We start from the raw sequence: 20,511 nt of genomic DNA, 5'->3' as shown, positions 1-20,511 counted from the left end.
CACCACTGATTTATGGACAGTGGATAACAGCATGGCTCAGAACAGAATTGAAATATTGGTTTCAAAGATGTCGAGGGAGAGGTATGTAAAAGAACATCTTTAAATGTGTACAAAAACTTAAGGTATTTGTTACCTATATCTTTACAGTCTGAAGCAAATTTAAAAAAAGAAGAAGAATTGAAATAATGAACAACAATATACAAGGTGAGGAAAGTGGTGGCTAGAGGCAAAGCATTATTCAGGAAGTTCTTGCATTATTCAGGAAAAAGGTAATGATACTGCTCAATTTGAAATTTTAAGATAAACATGCATCCTATTATCTCTGAGATAACAGCAAAGAAAAGAAATTGAGCTCAAAACTTCTAAAAGTGAAAGGAAAAAATGTTAAGCAACATATTAGCAACTGAAATTCAGCAACACAAAAAAACAGATTATGTCTTTTGATCAGAATCATTTTCTCCCAGAAATGCAAAGTTGGTTTAACATTATAAAATCTAGTAAAACAATTCTCCCCATTAATAAAGAAGAAAAATCATATGCTAATCTCAATATAAACAAAGAAAGGCTTTTAAATATAACCGAACTCAACTTTTAATTTAAAAATCCTATCAATCTAGTAAGAAAAGGAAATTTCCCTAAGATCATTAAAGGTTCTAAAAAAAAATCTACTATATGTTGCAATGGTCATTCTTCTTAAATCAGTTCAGTTCAGTCATTCAGTCATGTCCGACTCTTTGTGACCCCATGGACTACAGCATGCCAGGCTTCCTTGTTCATCATCAACTCCTGGAGCTTGCTCAGACTTACGTCCATCAAGTCGGTGATGCCATCCAACCATCTCATCCTCTGTTATCCCCTTCTCCTCCTGCCTTCAATCTTTCCCAGCATCAGGGTCTTTTCCAATGAGTCAGTTCTTCACATCAGGAAACCAAAGTATTGGAGTTTCAGCTTCAGCATCAGTCCTTCCAATATTCAGGACTGATTTCTTTAGGATTGACTGGCTTGATCTCCTTCCTGTCCAAGGGATTCTCAAGAGTCTCCTCCAACACCACTGTTCAAAAGCATCAATTCTTCAGCACTCAGCTTTCTTTATAGTCCAACTCTCACATCCACACAAGACTACTATAAAAACCATAGCTTTGACTAGACAGACCTTTGTTGGGAAAGTGAAGTCTCTGCTTTTTAATATGCTGTCTGTGGTCGTAGCGTTTCTTCCAAAGAGCAAGTGTCTTTTAATTTCATGGCTGCATCACCATCTGCAGCGATTCTGGAGCCTAAGAAAATAAAGTCTGTCACTGTTTCCACTTTTTTCCCCACCATTTTCCACTTTTTTCCCCATCCATTTGCCATGAAGTGATGGGACCAGATGCCATGATCTTTGTTTTTTGAATGTTGAGTTTTAACTAACTTTTTCACTCTCCTCTTTCACTTTCATCAAGAGGCTTTTCAGTTATTCTTTGCTTTCTGCCATAGGGTAGTGCCATCTGTGTATCTGAGGTTATTGATATTTCTCCTGGCAATCTTGATTCCAGCTTGTGCTTCATCCAGCCCAGCATTTTGCATGATGTACTCTGTATATAAGTTAAATAAGCAGGGTGACAATATATAGCCTTGACGTACTCCTTTCCAATTTGGAACCAGTCCTCTGTTCCATGTCTGGTTCTAACCTGCTTCTTGATCTGCATACAGATTTCTCAGGAGGCAGGTAAGGTGGGCTGGTATTCCCATCTCTTTAAGAATTTTCCAGTTTGTTGTGATCCACATAGTCAAAGGCTTTGGCATAACTAATAAAGTAGGTGTTTTTCTGGAACTCTCTTGGCTTTTTCAAAGATCCAGTGGTTGTTGGCAATTTGATCCCTGGTCCCTCTGCCTTTTCTAAATCCAGCTTGAACATCTGGAAATTCATGGTTCATGTACTGTTAAAGTGTGGCTTGGAGAATTTTGAGCATTCCTTTGCTAGCGTGTGAGATAAGTACAATTGTGTGGTAGTTTGAGCATTCTTTGGCTTTGCCTTTCTTTGGGACTAGAATGAAAACTGACTTTTTCCAGTCCTGTGGCCACTGCTGAGTTTTCCAAATTTGCTGGCATTTTGAGTGTAACACTTTCACAGCATCATCTTTCAGGATTTGAAATAGCTCCACTGGAATTCCATCACTTCCACTAGCTTTCTTCATAGTGATGCTTCCTAAGGCCCACTTGACATCACATTCCAGGATGTCTGACTCTAGGTGAGTGATCACACCATCACGTGGTTATCTGGATCATGAACATCTTTTCTGTATAGTCCTTCTGTGTATTCTTCTTAATATTTTCTGCTTCTGTTAGGGCCATACCATTTCTGTCCTTTATTGTGCCCATCTTTGCATGAAATTTTCCCTTAGTATCTCTAACTTTCCCTTAGTATCTCTAATCGAAGAGATCTCTAGTCTTTCCTGGAGCTTTTTTCTTCTTAAATCAGGACACAGTCAAAAAACAAAAAGTATTACCACTTCTATTCAACACTGTATTAGGGATCTTAGTCAAGAGAATAAGACACAGAAGAAGAAAAAAAACTATTGAGACTGAAAAGAAAAAAAATGGCCATTTTTCTTTTTTTCCACTAATAACAGCCACCATATGAAGACTGAGAAAAAGAGAAAACTTAAAATGACTAGAAAGAAACAAATGGCATTATCATTTTCACAAGCAGTACAGCTGGCTACAAAGAAGAATTCAAAATAATTTCAGGCTACTGCTAAGTCACTTCTGTCGTGTCCGACTCTGTGTGACCCCATAGATGGCAGCCCACCAGGCTCCCCCGTCCCTGGGATTCTCCAGGCAAGAACACTGGAGTGGGTTGCCATTTCCTTCTCCAATGCATGAAAGCGAAAACTGAAAGGGAAGTCGCTCAGTCGTGTCCAACTCTTCGCGACCCCATGGACTGCAGTCTACCAGGCTCCTTTGTCCATGGGAATTTGGCATGTTCCTAGATGCACATTTAAAATAAAAATTAAAACCTTTCTTCATCATAGTGAATTCCACTTTCTAGTCCAATCTCAGAAAATTAGCAGTGGTAACACCTCCTTTTGCTTCTTTCTCACAGAACAGGTTGGACCTGAAACCCTCTTGCGTCAGGACTTCACCAAGCTCAACAGTTTTCCCAAACTGCACTTTCAAATATATACTAAAATATAGAAGAAAGCAAACCAATCAATATAGTTTTGCCAGCATCTTCACTGGTCCAGCATAAAGAATGATTAATTTATCTATCTGTAGCTCACTGATACATTTGTTCTACATTAATGAAAAGCAAGTGTGGACTCCACTGTATATTCAATGATAAAATCTTGGGGTTAATGAAGAAAACTTCAAGTTTGGAATTAAACCATAGTACATATGCTATGGTTTTAATGAATAATCTTCATTATTTAGTTGGTATGAGACATTGTGAGAAAAAAAGAAAAAAGAAAAAAACACCCTCCATTTAAGAAACTCAGATGTAAACCCTTTGGGAGTGTACTTAGTCACTTAGTCGTACCCGACCCTTTGCAACCCCGTGGACTGTAGCCTGCCAGGCTTCTCTGTCCATGGGATTCTCCAGGCAAGAATACTGGGGTGGGTAGCCATTCCCTTCTCTAGGGGATCATCCCAACCCAGCGATAGAACTCCAGTCTCCTGCATTGGCAGGAGGATTCTTTACCATCTGAGCCACCAAGGAAGCCCCTTTGAGAGACAGAAGGCAATCAATTCAACAAACAAAAAACGATGCCCTTTATTTCTGCCTCATCTTCCTCGTGCTCGCATAGATTGAATGGAGTCATATAAACAAACATGTTTTAACTTTACACCAATTACAATATTTGTACCTACAAGGATAACCTTATAAACAACAGAAAATCCAAATCAGTCTGTCACACACACAAATGAGGGGATCAGTTGACTCACACAGCTGATTACACAGATTTTAATTCCTTTTATCTCTGTAGGTCTTCTTTTAACCTTCTTTGAGGTCTTTGCATATTTTTCACTGTGAAGCTTAGAAGAGTCGAAAGGTTCTGCCTACTTTGTGTATAAAGACTACTTTCTGTTTCTGAAGACCATGCAGTTTTTACGCATTTATTCATTCAACAAGCATTCAATTAACTTCTATGATGCCTATACTACAAGTTAGATACTCTGGGAAAAAAAATTGGAGGAAAAAGCCAACAATATGTTTAGAAAGACAAATCATAACCCAGAAAGTAGTGAAGTAACAACGTGGTTAACCACAAAAATGAGTGGCTTGGCCCCAAAATGCAAAAGGAGTCCACAGAAATGGAAAATCTAGGGAACTTAGGAGAGTACAAACATATTTAATGACAGAGGCTTAGCTTAACTATACCCTGGTGAGCGGCACATGTTGAAAAGGGAAGGTACAGTAAATTCCCTACACTCAGACCTTCAAGTCGCAAACTTTCAAAGATGCAAACGTGTTCCATCAAAGTCAGGTGTGAATGAAACTGCAGCCTGCCCTCCGTCTCCTACTGCTGGATCCTTCAGGTCTACCAAGTTCCACCTCCTCTCCTCCAGTCAGTGACTCTTCTTGCCTGGTTACTAGATGCCAGTCCTTGGGTGCCAGCTGTTATACTGTACTACTGTACTTTTCAAGGTACTGTACTGTAAGATTGGCGCTTCCCAGGTGGTGCTAGTGATAAAGAACCCACCTGCCAATGGAAGAGACTTAAGAGACATGGGTTTGACCTCTGGATCAGGAAGATCCCCTGGAGTCTGGCATAGCAATCCACTCCAGCACTCTTGTCTGGAAAATCCCCATGGACAGAGGAGCCTGGTGAGCTACAGTCCACAGGGTCTCAAAGAGTCAGACACAAATGAAAAACTTGGCACATACTGTAAGATTAAAAATACTTTATTTTTGTGTTTATGTATCATTTGTGTTAAAAGTATTATAAACGTATTACAGTAAAGTACTATATACTCAATTGCATTAGTTGGGTACCTAGGCCAACTTTGCTGGACTTAAAGCAAAACAGAGCTCATTCGTATGTAGGGGACTTGCTGCAGTAGACACTGGGGTATGTGTCCAGATCCTTCATTCAAAAACAAAAGCTCATTCTGCCAGCTGCCAGGAGTGTTGACTCTGAAAGGCTCTCACCTGAGGCGTTGCCCAGAACTGTCCTTGCACAGAAGGCAGCTGCCTCATCCAAGGTCACATTCTCTCTCTGTTGGAAGCCTGCTTCTAATGACTGGAATATAAAGGGCTGACCCTTAGGCTTTTATTGGAACAACCCTGAAGCGTCTTCCAGTTCCAGGACTCCTGAGGTAATCCTCCCTACGTGCTCAGCTGAGGACTCTGTTGTCACTGCCTTGGAGTATATTCTTCCTCTGTGTGTGCCCTTTGCAACTCCATGGACTGTAGCCCACCAGGATCCTCTGTCCATGGAATTTTCCAGGCAAAAATACTGGAGTGGGTTGCCATGCCCTTCTCCAGGGGATCTTCCCACCCAGGGACTGAACCCAGGTCTCCTGCATTGCATGCAGATTCTTTACCATTTGAGCTACCCAGAAAGCCCAACTTTTCTCTTACTTCCTCCTCTACTCAAACCCACTCCCCTCACTCCCTTCAAGCTGCTTCTCCCACAAGCATCCCACAATTAAACCTCCGCTTGAAAATCTCCACTTCAGCGTATGCTTTCCAAGGAACCTAGTCTATGACATTATAGAAGAAAGGGAAAATATTCCATGCAGAAAGATTGTCAAGCAAAGACTTGGTATTACATGTATTGGGGCAACTGGACAAACTAGCCTGGCTACCACTGAAGGGATAATGAAAACCATGATTAAGTAGATGTTGGAGGACTTTGAATGCCACCCTGGTTTGGAATTTATCCCATAATTCAGTGTTTCAAAATCTTTGCATCTTCAGAGGCCCAGCCCTGTGATTTTATCATCTGGATGCAGTGCCAAACATGACACAATGTAAGCTTGAAAATTCTCTAAAGTTTGAATACTTTGAAAATTTACATGAACCTTACATTTTGTTCATGGTTATAGGCATCTGTCATAATCCATGCATGCTCTTATTTAAGAGGCATGACCATAGTGAGTGGAGAATAGCGTATTTTGTTGTTGCTGTTTAGTCACTAAGTTGCGTCCGACTCTTTGCGACCCCCATGGACTGCAGCCCACCAGGCTTCTCTGTCCATGGGACTCTCCAGGCAAGAATACTGGAGTGGGTTGCAATTCCCTTTTCCAGGATACCTTCCTGACTCATGGATCAAACCTGCATCTCTTCTATTGTAGAGTCTTTACTGCTGAGCCATCAGAGAGCCCATACATTTATTTTTTAGTAGAGAAATACATGGTAAATAGCACTGTTTGGATGGTCAGTGTTAGCCACATGTAGAATGGATCAGGACAGGGCAATACAATGGACTTGTGCAGGTGCCAGGATTATGTTGGTGATGATTCAAAGAGAAAGGAGAGTGTTTTACACGAGAGTCTTTTCACAAGACCTAACTGAAAGGATTTGATAATTCACTGGACATATTTGTGGAAGGAAGGGGAGGAGAGAAAGATACCTGGGTCTTGGGAATAATTCTTAAACCACCACTGAAACAAAGACACAAGGAGAGCAGGGCTTCTTGTGATGATCCGGCTCCTTTTTTGTCACTTTGAGTTTAAGGCACCTAAAAGATGTTCTACATAGAAAAGCCTTTCAAACAGTACCCACTCAAAAATATCTCTAGGGTGGGCCATGTATCAACCCATTGATGTGACAGCAGAGTTCAGTCTGGCCTTATAAGTAAGTAAGTTAGTTTCAGACGCTCAGTCATGTCCCACTGCTTGCGACCCTGTGGACTATAGCACACCAGGCTCTTCTGTCCATGGGATTTGCCATGCAAGAATACTGGAGTGGGCTGCCATTCCCTTCTCCAGGGGGTCTTCCTGATCCAGGAACTGACCCGGGTCTCCTGCATTACAGGCAGATTCTTTACCATCTGAGCCACCAGGGAAGACCAGTCTGGCCTTTCATGTCCAAATGAAATGCAGTGTATTTCCTTTACAAAGCTTTTGGTCACCTTCTTAAGGCTATCTCAGTTTTAAAGCCTCTTCATGCTTAGGGCAATTGATTCCTGAGTATTCTGACAAGGATCTGGTGCACAGGATGAAATAAATAGTTTTGTGAAGCCAGTTAGCAGGTAAAATCCACAGTTCTGTGTTAATAAAGTGCTTAAAAGAGAAGCTGAGGGAGTGAGTATGGCATGATTCAAGGGTTGTTTCTGAAAATGCTTGACTCACTCTTTTCCACCTCCCCACCTGGCACCATTTCTACTCACCTGGTCCTCATTTTCACTCTACCTGCTCCTGTCCTCTCAACATCATCGTTTCTAATTTCATCAATTCTATTAGTGTTTTCCTCCCAACCTCTGCCAAAACTCTCCATGAAGGATCTGACTGGCAAGAAAAGTACCATCAACATGCAAGTAGAGTACTCACATGGGCCTCAGTAAGGGCCTCTAGAAGATGAAACGATATTAAATAAAGAACTTCATACTAAAAGAAATAAGAAACAGTGCAGTAATTCAGAGAGCTTGAAAAACTGGATGGTTTGTGGGAGCAAAAAGTGCCTATCAACTTGGTACCTTATATAAAAACTATAAACCATATTATTTCCATTCTTTTTATATGTCAAATACAGTTATAAAAATATTGCAAATGTAATCTTGAACTCATTTCTTCTACATTTTTAATGGCTCTAAAATATCCTACCTGGGGAGAGGTTTATTTAACTCTTTTTTAAATGTTTGGTAAGAGGAATAAGAATGAAAGCCAGCTGCAAGAAATGGGCTACTGTGTATCACTGGGATAAGTCAGAACAAGGGAGACCAAGTCCCTTTCCTCATGGAGGATATATTTACAAGGGAGAGTCAAATATTGAACAAATGAATAAGAAAAAACACCAGAGATTGATGAGTATGGAAATAAAACAGTGTTGCATGATGGAGACTAACTGGGAAGCTGTTAGACTGAATGATCCGTGGGAAATCCCTAGTAGCCCAGTGGCTAGGACTCTGCACTTTCAGTGCCAAGGGACTAAGATCCCACCAGCCAAGCAGTATGGCCAAAAAAAAAAAAGTTATATGTGAGAGCCTCTTTGATGAGATATTTAAACTTCTGAATGGAAGAGAAGCCAGCACAGGAGATGAGGGGAAAACTTTCAAGCAGAGAAAACAGACCAAGCAAAGACCCTGAGTCTCAGATCTTGCCTTTTAGGAAGCTTCATCTCTGCTCCTCAATAGACTCATCCCAGGAGACATCATCCTGCAAATAAATTCTCCCTAAACAATCCAGAAGAAGCCAAAGAAGTATTTCCAAAAAGAAAGTCAGTGAGAGTGTGTATCAATAGGAAACATCATTCAAATATATCCTGCAATGCACCTAATTTATTCAGATTATGGGTGGGTCACTTTGTGATTTATATCAAACTTGTATTCAGCCTTATTTCAGAAAGAATTGAAGGCACTCTCCAAAGAAGCAGAAATTATGATCAAATGGCATTAACAAAAAGTGGGAGGGAGAAGATAAAGTAAAACAAATGAAGACAATATGGGAAAAGGAATGAGTGTATGAGTTGTCATGATGATGGCCTACATTCTGACTATCATCAGGCTATGAGTTTTCAAGAAACCTATGACAAAAAAAAGGGGGGGGAGGAAATACTTATAGGAACACAATTCAGAATGTTTACATACTATTTTTGACATTATTAAAATGTGCAGTAGTTCTTACAAAAGATGCTGCCTAATGTTATGAGCATGCCACTCCATACACCCCACAGTAGACAAAATGTGCATTATCATGGTCTAATTTGAAAAATGACTCTCAGTGGCAGTTTCTGAAATCACTCTACAGTTCAGCTCAGCAAAAGTAATTCGTCCATGGGGCAACTTTATGCAGACTGGGTATCCAAATCATTGCTCAACTAAATGTATCCTAAAATACACTTTTAATAACTTGAGAACTTAATGCACTTCAGGAATTCTTCTCTAAATATTATTTCTCAAAACTGAACTATTCACAAACCGAGTGACTCTGATCTCTGTCTTGGATTCCTGACCAATCTCTAGACCGTAGCAATGAGATGTAGCCAAGTGTACACAGGCCTCAAAGTCTTAACTTAATGTTAAGTGAGGGTTAGAATGAAAATAATTCTGCAAAAGCTAAGACTTTTTGCAAGCTTCCAAAAAGCAGAGTACTTGTCACCTGTGCAGCAGACGATGAGATGGTTAGATAGCATCACTGACTCAATGGACATGAATTTGAGCAATCTCTGGGAGACAGTGAAGGACAGGCAAGCCTGGCACGCTGCAGTCCATGGGATCACAAAGAAGCAAACATGACTTCACAACTGAACAACAACAACATATATATATACATATGCATATTATATTTCAGTATTTATTCACCTGGCTGTCCAGGGTCTTAGTTGTGGCATATGGACTTTTTAGTTGCAGCATGTAAACTCCCAGGTGTGGCACATGGGACTCAATTCCCTGCCCAGGGATAGAACCTGGGCCTTTTGCATTGCAAGTGCGGAGTCTTAGCCACTGGACCACCGAAGAAATCTCCATCTGCGTATTTTAACAGTGTTGTTTTTCATATCATTGTTATATTACTAAGAGGAAAGATACTAGGGAATGTTTCCAGAAATATTTGTTTCCAGAAATATTTCCGGTCAGAATAATACTCTGTTTAATTAATTGTAGCGATTTAAATTATAATTTTATACAATGTTAACATGGTTATTATATTTGGGAAATAAAAAATGTATTGGGAAAAGGTGAAATAACCAAAACAACACTAGATCCTACGGAGAGAATTCTTAGGAGTACAGGAGTAGTGAATTAATGTCTCAAAGACATGCACCGATGAGGTCTTATACAATGGAGTTCACTCCATACAAATAGAAAAGTTATTTCAATGTATAGGCAAATCAAATGCATTCTCAATTCAATATATCTTGATCACTATGAATTTAGATCAATAGGTTCAAACAGTGAGGGAATACACTCCTGTATGCTGCAGGTTACAATTCAAAAAGAAACTGATCTTCTTATGTTAAAGGAACAACTTACAACCTAAAACTATCAATGCATTTCACATAGAGCACTATCCAACTATCAGATGATTTGATACTAATACTAATTCATGTTTAGATGTCTTTCTGTTGCTAAGAACTTTCAGGAACAAAAATAATAACAGAAGCTATTCTATTAACAAATCTGCCCTTTACCTTATTCGATTTACATACTCGATTTCAAGGCTAAATTTCTTGAAAACTAATCTCTAAATGAATTTTAAATATGAATTTTTTACTTCTTATAGTATAATGATGGAATATATTGATGAGCATGAAGTGGACCAAGCACCAAGAAAATCAAGGTGTGCTTCTGCAAAATTATCAGAACAGAATGGTTCAGAGTGTCCCAAGTATATCAGTCTTTTCTATTAATAAATATACAGGAGTTTTTGAGGACAGGAAACCTTTTATATAAATTTATACTTCTCAGTATGTAATACAGCATCCAGTAAGTACCAAATGAGTGGAAATGAAGTTCCAAACATGATGCACTGAAGAATTTAATAGCTGTTGAAAAGACAAACTTGTGATGAATTTTTAAGACAGTGAAATCTCCCATAAAATGCTGAGAACATTTCCAGATTCCTACTACAAAATATAACTCAAACATAAACATAATTTTGAGATGTAACAGGTTGGTCCTGATTGTCTTCATTCATAAATGTACTGACAACTATTTAGTAGAATACCTACCACCACCCCCTTCATGGATCACAGCCTTGTCGTGGTGAAGGGGCTTGCATAACTCAATGAAGCTATGAGACATGTCTTGCAGGGCCACTCAAGACAGATGGGTGATAGTGGAGAGTTCTGACAAAACATGATCCCCTGGAGTATGGGATGGCAAACCACTCCAGTATTATTGCTGTATATTGTCACCCTGCTTATTTAACTTATATGCAGAGTACATCATGCAAAATGCCAGGCTAGATGAATCACAAGCTAGAAACAAGATTGCTATGAGAATTATCAACAACCTCAGAAATGCAGTTGTGACCACTCTAATGGCAGAAAGCAAAGAGGAACTAAGGAGCCTCTTGATGAAGGTGGGAGAGGAAAGTGAAAAAGCTGGCTTAAAACTCAGCATTCAAAAAACCAAGACCATGGATCCAGTTGCATAACTTCATGGCAAATACAGGAAGAAAAAGAGGAAACAGTGACAGATTTTATTTTCTTGGGCTCTAAAATCACTGTAGATAGTGACTGCAGCCACAAAATTAAAGGACACTTGCTCCCTTGAAGAAAAGCTATGACAAACCCATACAGCATATTAAAAACAGAGATACCTCTTTGCTGACAAAGGTCCATATAGTCAAAGCTGTGGTTTTTCCAGTAGTCATGTACTGGTGTGAGAGCTGGACCGAAAAGAAGGCTGAGTGCCAAAGAACTGATACTTTTGAATTGTGGTACTGGAGGAGACGACTCTTGGGAGTCCCTTGGACAGGAAGGAGATCAAACTACTCAATCCTAAAGGAAATCAACCCTGAAAATTCATTTGAAGGACTGATGCTGAAGCAAAAGCTCCGATACTTTGGCCACCTGATGCTAAGAGCTGACTCATTGGAAAAGACCCTGATGCTGGGAAAGACTGAAGGCAAGAGGAGAAGGGGGCAACGCAGGATGAGATGGTTAGGCAGCACCACTGACTCAACGGACATGAGTTTGAGCGAACTCCAGGAGATAGTGAAGGACAGGGAAAGCATGGCATGCTACAATTCATGGAGTCACAAAGAGTCAGATACAACTGAGAGACTGAACAACAACATAACATTGTCACGTATCTTCCTCCATGTTAAACGCAAATGCACTTGAGAGAGGGCGGAGTTATGCACTAAGCCTTGTAGAGTGGTGTGAATTAATTTATCAGGCCCTCTCTAGGAAGCAGATACTAAAAAGCGGAAAATATGGCTGAAAGTGAATTAGGTAATTACATAATTATATGTTATTCACTGTACATAAGGGTTAATTAATGGGATGTGGGATATTTTGCTCTAGGTCTTAAAGGAATATACATCAAGATGGTATTTGCTAGCTGGTTCTATCTTCAATGTTTTTTCTCCATAGAAAGGAAAAATATACACAACTCAATGTTTTGTTTAATTCAATTAAACAAACTGAACAAACTTTTGTTTAACATTGGCTGAGCACCTGATTTATAGTCTGGGCTCCACTAGACGCTAGAGTAGATACACAATAAAGCAGGAGGCACTTGTTTCCCACCTTCAAGAACTTAAGATCTACTTCTAGATACAAGACATGATATACGAACAAATACTCACTGTCATCACCTTACTGATGTTCACATATCCTTCACTGCAGAAGAAGGGCCCTCTCTCTCATTGGATAGACCGTCCTCTACTATGAGGAGTGGACAGAGGAATGGCATAGAAAGAGCAGTCCTATTTAGGTCAGTCACATCATCCACTTTTTTATCATATGCATTTTAGTGTTACAAAATTCCCTCTCCACCCTGCTTGAGCTGCATCTCACAAATTTTAACATATCTTCCATTTCATGGTTTGATGTATTTTTATTTCCTTGTGATTTCTTCTTTGACTAGTAGATTAGGTAGAAGTGTGATGTACAGCTTCCCAGTGTTGGGGGAATTTTCCTCTTTTCTGTCTGTTACTAACTTCTAGTTTTATCCCACTGTGATGGAGAAAACATTTGTATGACTTCAACTGAGGGTTGTTTTGTGGTTCAGGGAATGGTCTGTCTCTTTATGCATTCCATGGAACTTGAAAAGAATGTGTTTTCTGCTGATGCTGCATAGAGCAGTCTAAAAATGTCAACTAGATCCTGTTGTCTGATGTGCTGTTGCTTTCTCCTGTAGCGTTTCTGATTTCCTGTCAAGTTTTTCTTTCAATTGTCAAGAGAGGGGTTTGGAAATCTTGAACTATAATTACAGATTTGTTTATTTCTCTTTTTTGTTCTATCAGTTTCTGCTTCATACATTTTGTAACTCTGCTGCTCAGTACATACACACTCAGGATTGCTCTTTCTCTTGGTGGGTTAACCCTTCTATTATTATGCAATGACAATTCCTGTCTCTGGTAATTTTCTATTCCCCAAAGTCTATTTTATCTGACATTAACATAGCCATGCCTGCTTTCTCTGGATGTCTGCATATTTTTTCCACCCTTTTACTTGTATCCTGCTTATATCTTTATATTTGAAATGAGTTTCTTAGAGATAGCATTTAGTTGGATCGTGTTTTTAATCCATTCTGACAATCTATCTTTTAACTGGTATATTTAGACCATTTGCATCCAATTATTGACATATTAGGACCAAAGCCTGCCCTGTTTTGTTTTTTTTCTGTTTGTTCTTTTTTTTTCCTCCATTTTCCTGTTCCTGTGGGTTATTTTCACATTTTTTTTAATTTCTTTTTTATTCACCTATATTTTTTGAGGCCATCTTATTGTATAGATTTTTTACTTGCCATAGTATTTCAACTCCTAAAAGATGATGCTGTGAAAGTGCTGCACTCTATATGTCAGCAAATTTGGAAAACTCAGCAGTGGCCACAGGACTGGAAAAGGTCAGTTTTCATTCCAATCCCAAGGAAACGCAATGCCAAAGAATGCTCAAACTACCGCACAATTGCACTCATCTCACACACTGGTAAAGTAATGTTCAAAATTCCCCAAGCCAGACTTCAGCAATACGTGAACCATGAACTTCCATATGTTCAACCTGGCTTTAGAAAAGGCAGAGGAACCAGAAATCAAATTGCCAACATCCACTGGATCATGGAAGAGAGTTTCAGAAAAACATCTATTTCTGCTTTATTGACTATGCCAAAGCCTTTGACTGTGTGGATCACAATAAAATGTGGAAAATTCTGAAAGAGATGGGAATACCAGACTACCTCACCTGCCTCTTGAGAAATCTGTATGCAGGTCAGGAGGCAACAGTTAGAACTGGACATGGAACAACAGACTGTTTCCAAATAGGAAAAGGAGTACATCAAGGCTGTATATTGTCACCCTGCTTATTTAACTTATTTGCAGAGTACATCATGAGAAACGCTGGGCTGGAGAAAGCACAATCTGGAATCAAGATTGCCAGGAGAAATACCAGTAACCTCAGATATGCAGGTAACACCACCCTTATGGCACAAAGTGAAGATCTTAAGAGCCTCTTGATGAAAGTGAAAGAGGAGAGTAAAAAAGCTGGCTTAAAGCTCAACATTCAGAAAACTAAGATCATGGCATCTGGTCCCATCATTTCATGGCAATTAGATGGGGAAACAGTGGAAACAGTGGCTGACTTTATTTTGGGGGGCTCCAAAATCACTGCAGATGGTGACTGCAGCCATGGAATTAAAAGACACTTACTCCTTGGAAGGAAGTTATGACCAACCTAGATAGTATATTCAAAGCAACAAAGCTCCATCTAATCAAGGCTATGGTTTTTCCAGTAGTCATGTATGGATGTGAGAGTTGGACTATAAAGAGAGCTGAGTGCCAAAGAATTGATGCTTTAAACTATGGTGTTGGAGAAGACTCTTGAGAGTCCCCTGGAATGCAAGGAGATCCAACCAGTCCATCCTAAAGGAGATCAGTCCTGGGTTTTCATTGGAAGGACTGATTTTGAAGCTGAAACTCCAATACTTTGGCCATCTGATGCGAAGAGCTGACTCATTTGGAAAGACCCTGATGCTGGGAAAGATTGAGGGCAGGAGGAGAAGGGGTGACAGAGGATGAGATGGTTGGATGGCATCACCGACTCAAAGGAGTTTGGGTAGGCTCCGGGAGTTGGTGATGGACAAGGAGGCCTGGCATGCTTAGTTAAAGGGGTTGCAAAGAGTCGGACACAACTGAGTAACTGACCTGAACTGAACTGAGGTTTCCCAGGTGGTATAGTGTTACATAAAGAATCTGCCTGTCAATATGGGAGACGCAAGAGACTAAGGTTCAATTCCTGGGTTGGGAAGATCCCCTGGAGGAGGAATTGGCAACCCACTCCCATATTCTTACATGGAGAAGCTCCATGGACAGAGGAGCCTGGTGGGCTATAGTCCATAGGGTCACAAAGAGTCAGACACAACTAAGAAACTGAGCACACATGTACATACTACATATTATATTATACATGCAGAATTAATCAACAGGTGTTGTCATTTTACCAGCTCAAGTAAAGAACAGAAACCTTACCTCCTTTGTACCCCTTTTCTCTTCCCTGATTATATTAATAATACAATTCTCTAAGTATTTCTTCTATATACATTTAGAACCACATCTGGCATTGTCATAATTAGAACTTCAATCATACATAATTTAGTAAATTCAAGAGGAGAAGGAAAAGGTATTACCTGTACTCATTTTTGTATTATCTGTACTCATTTGTATTTTTGCTCTCTCCATGTTCTTTCTCTTTCCTGATGTTCTAAACTTCCTTCTTTTATCATTGCCTTTCTGTTTAGAGAAATTCCTTTAGCCGTACTTTTCAAGAAGGACTGCTGATGACAAATTCTCTTGGTTTCCCTTTTATTTCTGAAGGATGTTTTCTCTATAGAATTCTAGATTCTTTTTATATTTTTTCAGCACTTGAAAAATACTGTTCCATTGCCTCCTGACCTCCATGGGTATGATGACAAATCTGGTGTCATTCTAATTGTTTTTTCCTCTATAGGGACAGTGTTGCATTTCTCTGGCTGCTTTCAAGATTTTAATCTCCTTTTTTCCCTAGAAATTTCATTATGATGTCTCTTGGCATGGATTTTATTACAGGGGTGGCCTTGTTACCACTGCTTTGTTAAACTGAAGTATAGTTGATTACAATGTACACAGGTACACAGCAAAGTGATTCGTATGACTATGTGTATATATATATATATATATATATGAATATATAATCTTCTTCAAATTCTTTCCCATTATGGGTCGTTACAAGATATTGAGTAGAGTTCTCTGTGCTATATAGCTTGTTGTTTCTTTTATATACAGTGGTGTGTATCTGTTGATTGCAAACTCCTAATTAATCCCTCCCTCCCCCTCTCCCCCTTTGGTAATCATGCATTTGTTTTCTACATCTGTGGATCTATTTCTGTTTTGTAAATAAGTTCATTTGTATCATTTTTCTTTTTTAGATTCCACATACAAGTGATTTTACATGGTGTAGGATTTCCCACACTTGTGCGTGTCAGTCACACACGTGTGAGTGTGACTTTGTGAGTGTGACCATGCTTGAACCAAGATATACGACTGCCCTGAGCACCATCCCAACCAATAATTTTCAGTGACAAAATGTTAGAAATAAGTAAACTAAGTAAGAAATTAACTAAGTAAATAACCTGTACAGGTTAAAAAAAAGATACAAGTGTTCTCACAACCAGTATATGTTACCCTTGCTATTGTTTTAAGTAACATTCATGTGCTGTCTTTAAAGTGTCTCACTCCAATGTGTTTTCTTAAAACAGTCCTAACAAGATCTTTAAAGGGAAGGTTCTGTCTGGTTCTGTATATTTTCAAAACTAAAGTAAGCCTATGTCACCAACTCCAGTGTCTCAACACACACACACACACACAAATCACAACAAAGCACAGATAATAAAACCTGGCATCACCTAACGATTTCAATCTGTGATTGGTAAATGGAGACTTTAGCTTATATCATTGTTTCTTACAATGTGGCCCAAGAATTAAATATGTGACAGTCCTTTGTTCTACTTTCTACTACATTCAGATGCCTCAGCTCCTGTTCTGATCTCCTGAAGTAGTTTTTATGAGCACCATTAACTAAAGTCCTGAGAGCTTTGAGAAGAATGATAGATCAATATGTCCATTTTACACTAGTTTCACTAATTTTCTAGTATGAGGAGATTTTCCAGTTTTGTAAAGTATATGTAATTCTACTCTCAAAAACTAAGCTCTCTCATGATTAAAAAAAAAAAAACTGTTGCATAAGAAACTCTTCTTCAAATAGAAGAGAACTTATCCATTTTCTCCCTTTAATCACTTAGAGTGCATATGAACCTTAAAAAATTAACTACTCAAACTGTAATCCAAGCTAATAGAGGAATATATGTAATATGTTACTCCCCCAAATCAATAAAATACAAAGTGTATAATTCTGTCCTTGTTTGTTTTTTAGTGAGGAGGTCTAACACTTCATGACACAACTTTACCATCACTTACAATTTATCAGTGGAATTAGCTAGTCAGTGCCTGAAAATGTGAACATTTAATAAAAACCAAGTTGTATCTATTTCCTAATTATGTAGAACATTTACATATATTCCAAACTCTATTATTATCACTTGTAGAGAATCTGGGGAATTTTAAAAGTTAACAAACACCAACAGCATCTATTAAAAACTATACTTTATATTTTAGAGAACACTCCAAATGTATTTATGTTTCTTTTGATGTAATCAACTGTGCCACAGAGGGTTATTATGTTTCTCCTTTAAATATATGTAGGTATATTTAGTATATGTATATACATAATTTAATATATATATACAAAATTGTATATAGTCTCTAATCTTTAGACTAAAGGCAAAGAAAGGAATTCAAGTAGCTCCAGCAATTCAGTTAATATTCTATTAATACTCTGCTTTTGTGGACTTCCTTTGTTCACACTTTTGGCAAAAACAAGAATCAATATATATACTGTAGGACTTTATGAATACTCTACAACAATGAGTTTGGGTTGAAATAATGCTTGCATATCTCAAGACAGTACATCGTTAACTTAAAAGTTGGTCAGAAAAATAAGAGATCTTGAAAATCTTGGTAATGTGAAACCCGTTATGATCACACCCTTGTCTGCTCCCTTTTTGTGATGGGACATTAATTTGCATCCTTGTTTTTCCTGCAGTTGTCATTCTCCTTTCATCTGTCCTAGCCAAGGTGTTCCATCCTCCGCTTAGCTCTTCCTCTTGCCGCGTTTCAGTCTTAAAACACCGTGGTCATGTAAAATTCAAAAATGACCACAATGTTTTGGGGTTTATTGTGGGGAGTGGGGAATCTCGACCCCCTCCCCACATCCTCTCACAGCAGGTCGGTGCCCAACTGGCCGGCTGAACCAGAGAGCACGGGGGCCGTGGGGACCCCCTCCCGGCCGGTCTCTGCAGCTGCCCAGAGCCCTGGCCATCGGCGGGACGCTCTGCCCCTGTCGGCTTTCAGTCATTCTCTCCTGTTCTCCCGCTCTACAGTATTTTGTCATCAGTCCTCTGATGGCGAGAAAAAAACAGCTCAGAGTCCCACGTCTTCTTCCCATAAATATGCGTGTGCTTTTCCCGAACCTTTCTCCGCCCCCTTTTCTTCCCCCTATCCCCACCCCAGCACAGGTAGGGGCTGCAATGCAAAGGGCTTCTTTTTTTTTTTTTTTTTTCCCCATCCAGAGACCAATGTCAGCGCCTCAGCTGGACAATTTCATTCAACACGCCCGCACCTGCTGAAACCTACTCCCTATCAATTCAGTTTTCTCCCGGTTAACCTTATAGCATCCCACTGCTAAGCACCTCCTCCACCTTTTTCGGGTTCTACTACTGCCCACATTTGGAACAGGAAAAAAAGAGAAAGCAACGCGCAAGACAGTGTGAATTCCAGGAAAAAAGTGAGCGTGTGTAAGACTGAGTGTGTACATCCATCCGTCTCAGCCTGTCAGGGGCCCTGTGCATGTGGTGAGCGGTACAGGACAGTCAGACACCTCAAACTATCCCTGCCTGGGTCAGGCTGGCCCTCCCAGAGTTCACCTGTCCGCGCCCAGGTAACCGAAAAGGTGACCGCGCGGCCGCGTTCCAGGACACCTGGCCCGGGCAGAGCAAATGCCAGAGAAGCGGGGCCACGGGGGCGCCCCTCCGGTGTCTCCCTTCTCTCCCCGTACTTCCCTCTGGGGTGTTCTGCACCCCTTCTTCCTAAGACAAACGGGACCGCCCGCACCCCAGCGCCTCACCTCAAACAGCGGACCGATCCTGTTCTTCTCCAGGTAAGCCTGGATCCGGGATTGCTGATGCGAGGCCATGGAGAGACCGAAGGGCCACGGAGGAAGCGGGAGAGGGTGCGACCGTGCGCCTCTGCCGGGGGACACCCCTGCTTTCCGCTGGACTGGGGCCGGGCCAGGAGCTCGGGAGCCTGGGCTCCCCCGGAGCTGTGAGCTGGGGCTCCGGGCGCGGGCGTGGGCTGCAGCTGCGGGAGCAGCGAGCGCGTGGGGCTCCGAGAGCCGGAAGCTGGGGCGCGGCGCCGCCAACTCACACAACTCGGAAGCGAGGCGGGCACTCATTCACCGCGTTCTCCTCCTCCTCCCCAAGCCCGCAGCTCTCCGCAGCGCCCGCGCCGGGGGACCTGGAGCGTAGGCTCCCGCTTCCTTTCTCCTCCGGGCGGCGGCGGCAGGAATCAGGGGGCGGGCGGCAAGCTGAGAGGTGCGGCTCTGCTTAAAGCACGCGCCCGGGGGCGCCCTCGAGCGGACCGGGGCTGCGGGGCTCGAACCCGCGGGGAGCGCGCGTGTGCGTGCGTGTCCGCGCCCGCCCGCGGCGGCGCTCTCGCCCAAGTGAAGGGAACACCCGACCGGGCTGCTCCCGGGTCTCGGCTTGCCCTGCCCGCCCGCCGCTCCCTAGCGACAGCGCCGCTCGGAAAGCCAATGGTGGAGATGCTTCTTTCAAAGTGCACGTAAATCTGGCGCTTGTTGGCTACTCTTTGGCAGCTGCAAAGGCATTCGGAAAGGGGTCGTCCCCACCGCTCTTTCTGAGCCTCTCCTCGCACCTCCACCAGCTCAGGCTCCAAGGCGGATAGAGTTGTGAGAAGGAGCGTGGGTCCGAGGGTGTACCACGAACATGAGGTAGCTGTCCATCAGGCCGTCTGGCTTAGCTTAGAGCGGGTCGATGGGCTGAGAATCCCGCTGAAAACTCCCAAAGTACAGACACCCAAAGGTTGAGAGGAAACCTTCAGGTTTTGACAGGAGGAAAGCGATGAAAGCAAGCTAGCCCCTCCTTCCAGTTTGCCTTCCTAATCCTCATGTGGATTACCACCCACACATAATTATGGCTATATATCTATAGCTGCATCTCCAATACTACAGGATTGCACTCAACGATGTTTCCTTTAGACGCTTCCTGTGTGTGTGCCTATGTGCTCAGTCGCTCAGTGGTGTCTGACTCTTTGCGACCTTTTGGACTGTAGTTGGCCAGGCTCCTCTGTCCATGGGACTTTTCAGGCAAGAATACTGAGCTGCTTTGCTGAGCTCCTCGAATTTAGCCAATAACTTTATTATGCAGGGGTTTATAAGGGAAGATCTCCAGGCAGCAGAGGTTCCTTCATAAGTTCTCTTTCTTGTGGAAAAAAGAAAACTCAACGAAGCCTCCAAAGCTGACTTCTCTGTCTCCTAACCATGATGTGCTGCCAAAATAATAAGATTTATTTTAGAAAACGTGGTTTAAAATG

The 20,511-nt window shown here is 41.2% G+C and overlaps 1 protein-coding gene across 2 annotated transcripts in view; it reads right to left on the bottom strand.

Moving 5' to 3' along the window:
* The window catches only part of C11H8orf34 (chromosome 11 C8orf34 homolog), a 127,520-nt gene extending 108,166 nt beyond the window's left edge, over positions 1-19,354 (bottom strand). For both annotated transcript variants that reach the window (XM_068983955.1, XM_068983956.1), the window contains exon 1: positions 19,028-19,354. In XM_068983955.1, the coding sequence (XP_068840056.1) occupies positions 19,028-19,354 (327 nt within the window). The remainder of the gene's footprint in view (positions 1-19,027) is intronic.
* Positions 19,355-20,511: the final 1,157 nt, after the last annotated feature.

This window comes from Capricornis sumatraensis, chromosome 11 (genome assembly GCF_032405125.1).
Source record: "Capricornis sumatraensis isolate serow.1 chromosome 11, serow.2, whole genome shotgun sequence".
Taxonomy (NCBI): Eukaryota; Metazoa; Chordata; class Mammalia; order Artiodactyla; family Bovidae; genus Capricornis; species Capricornis sumatraensis.
Note: the sequence above shows the minus strand (reverse complement) of the source record. Positions and strands in the feature narration are given on the sequence as shown.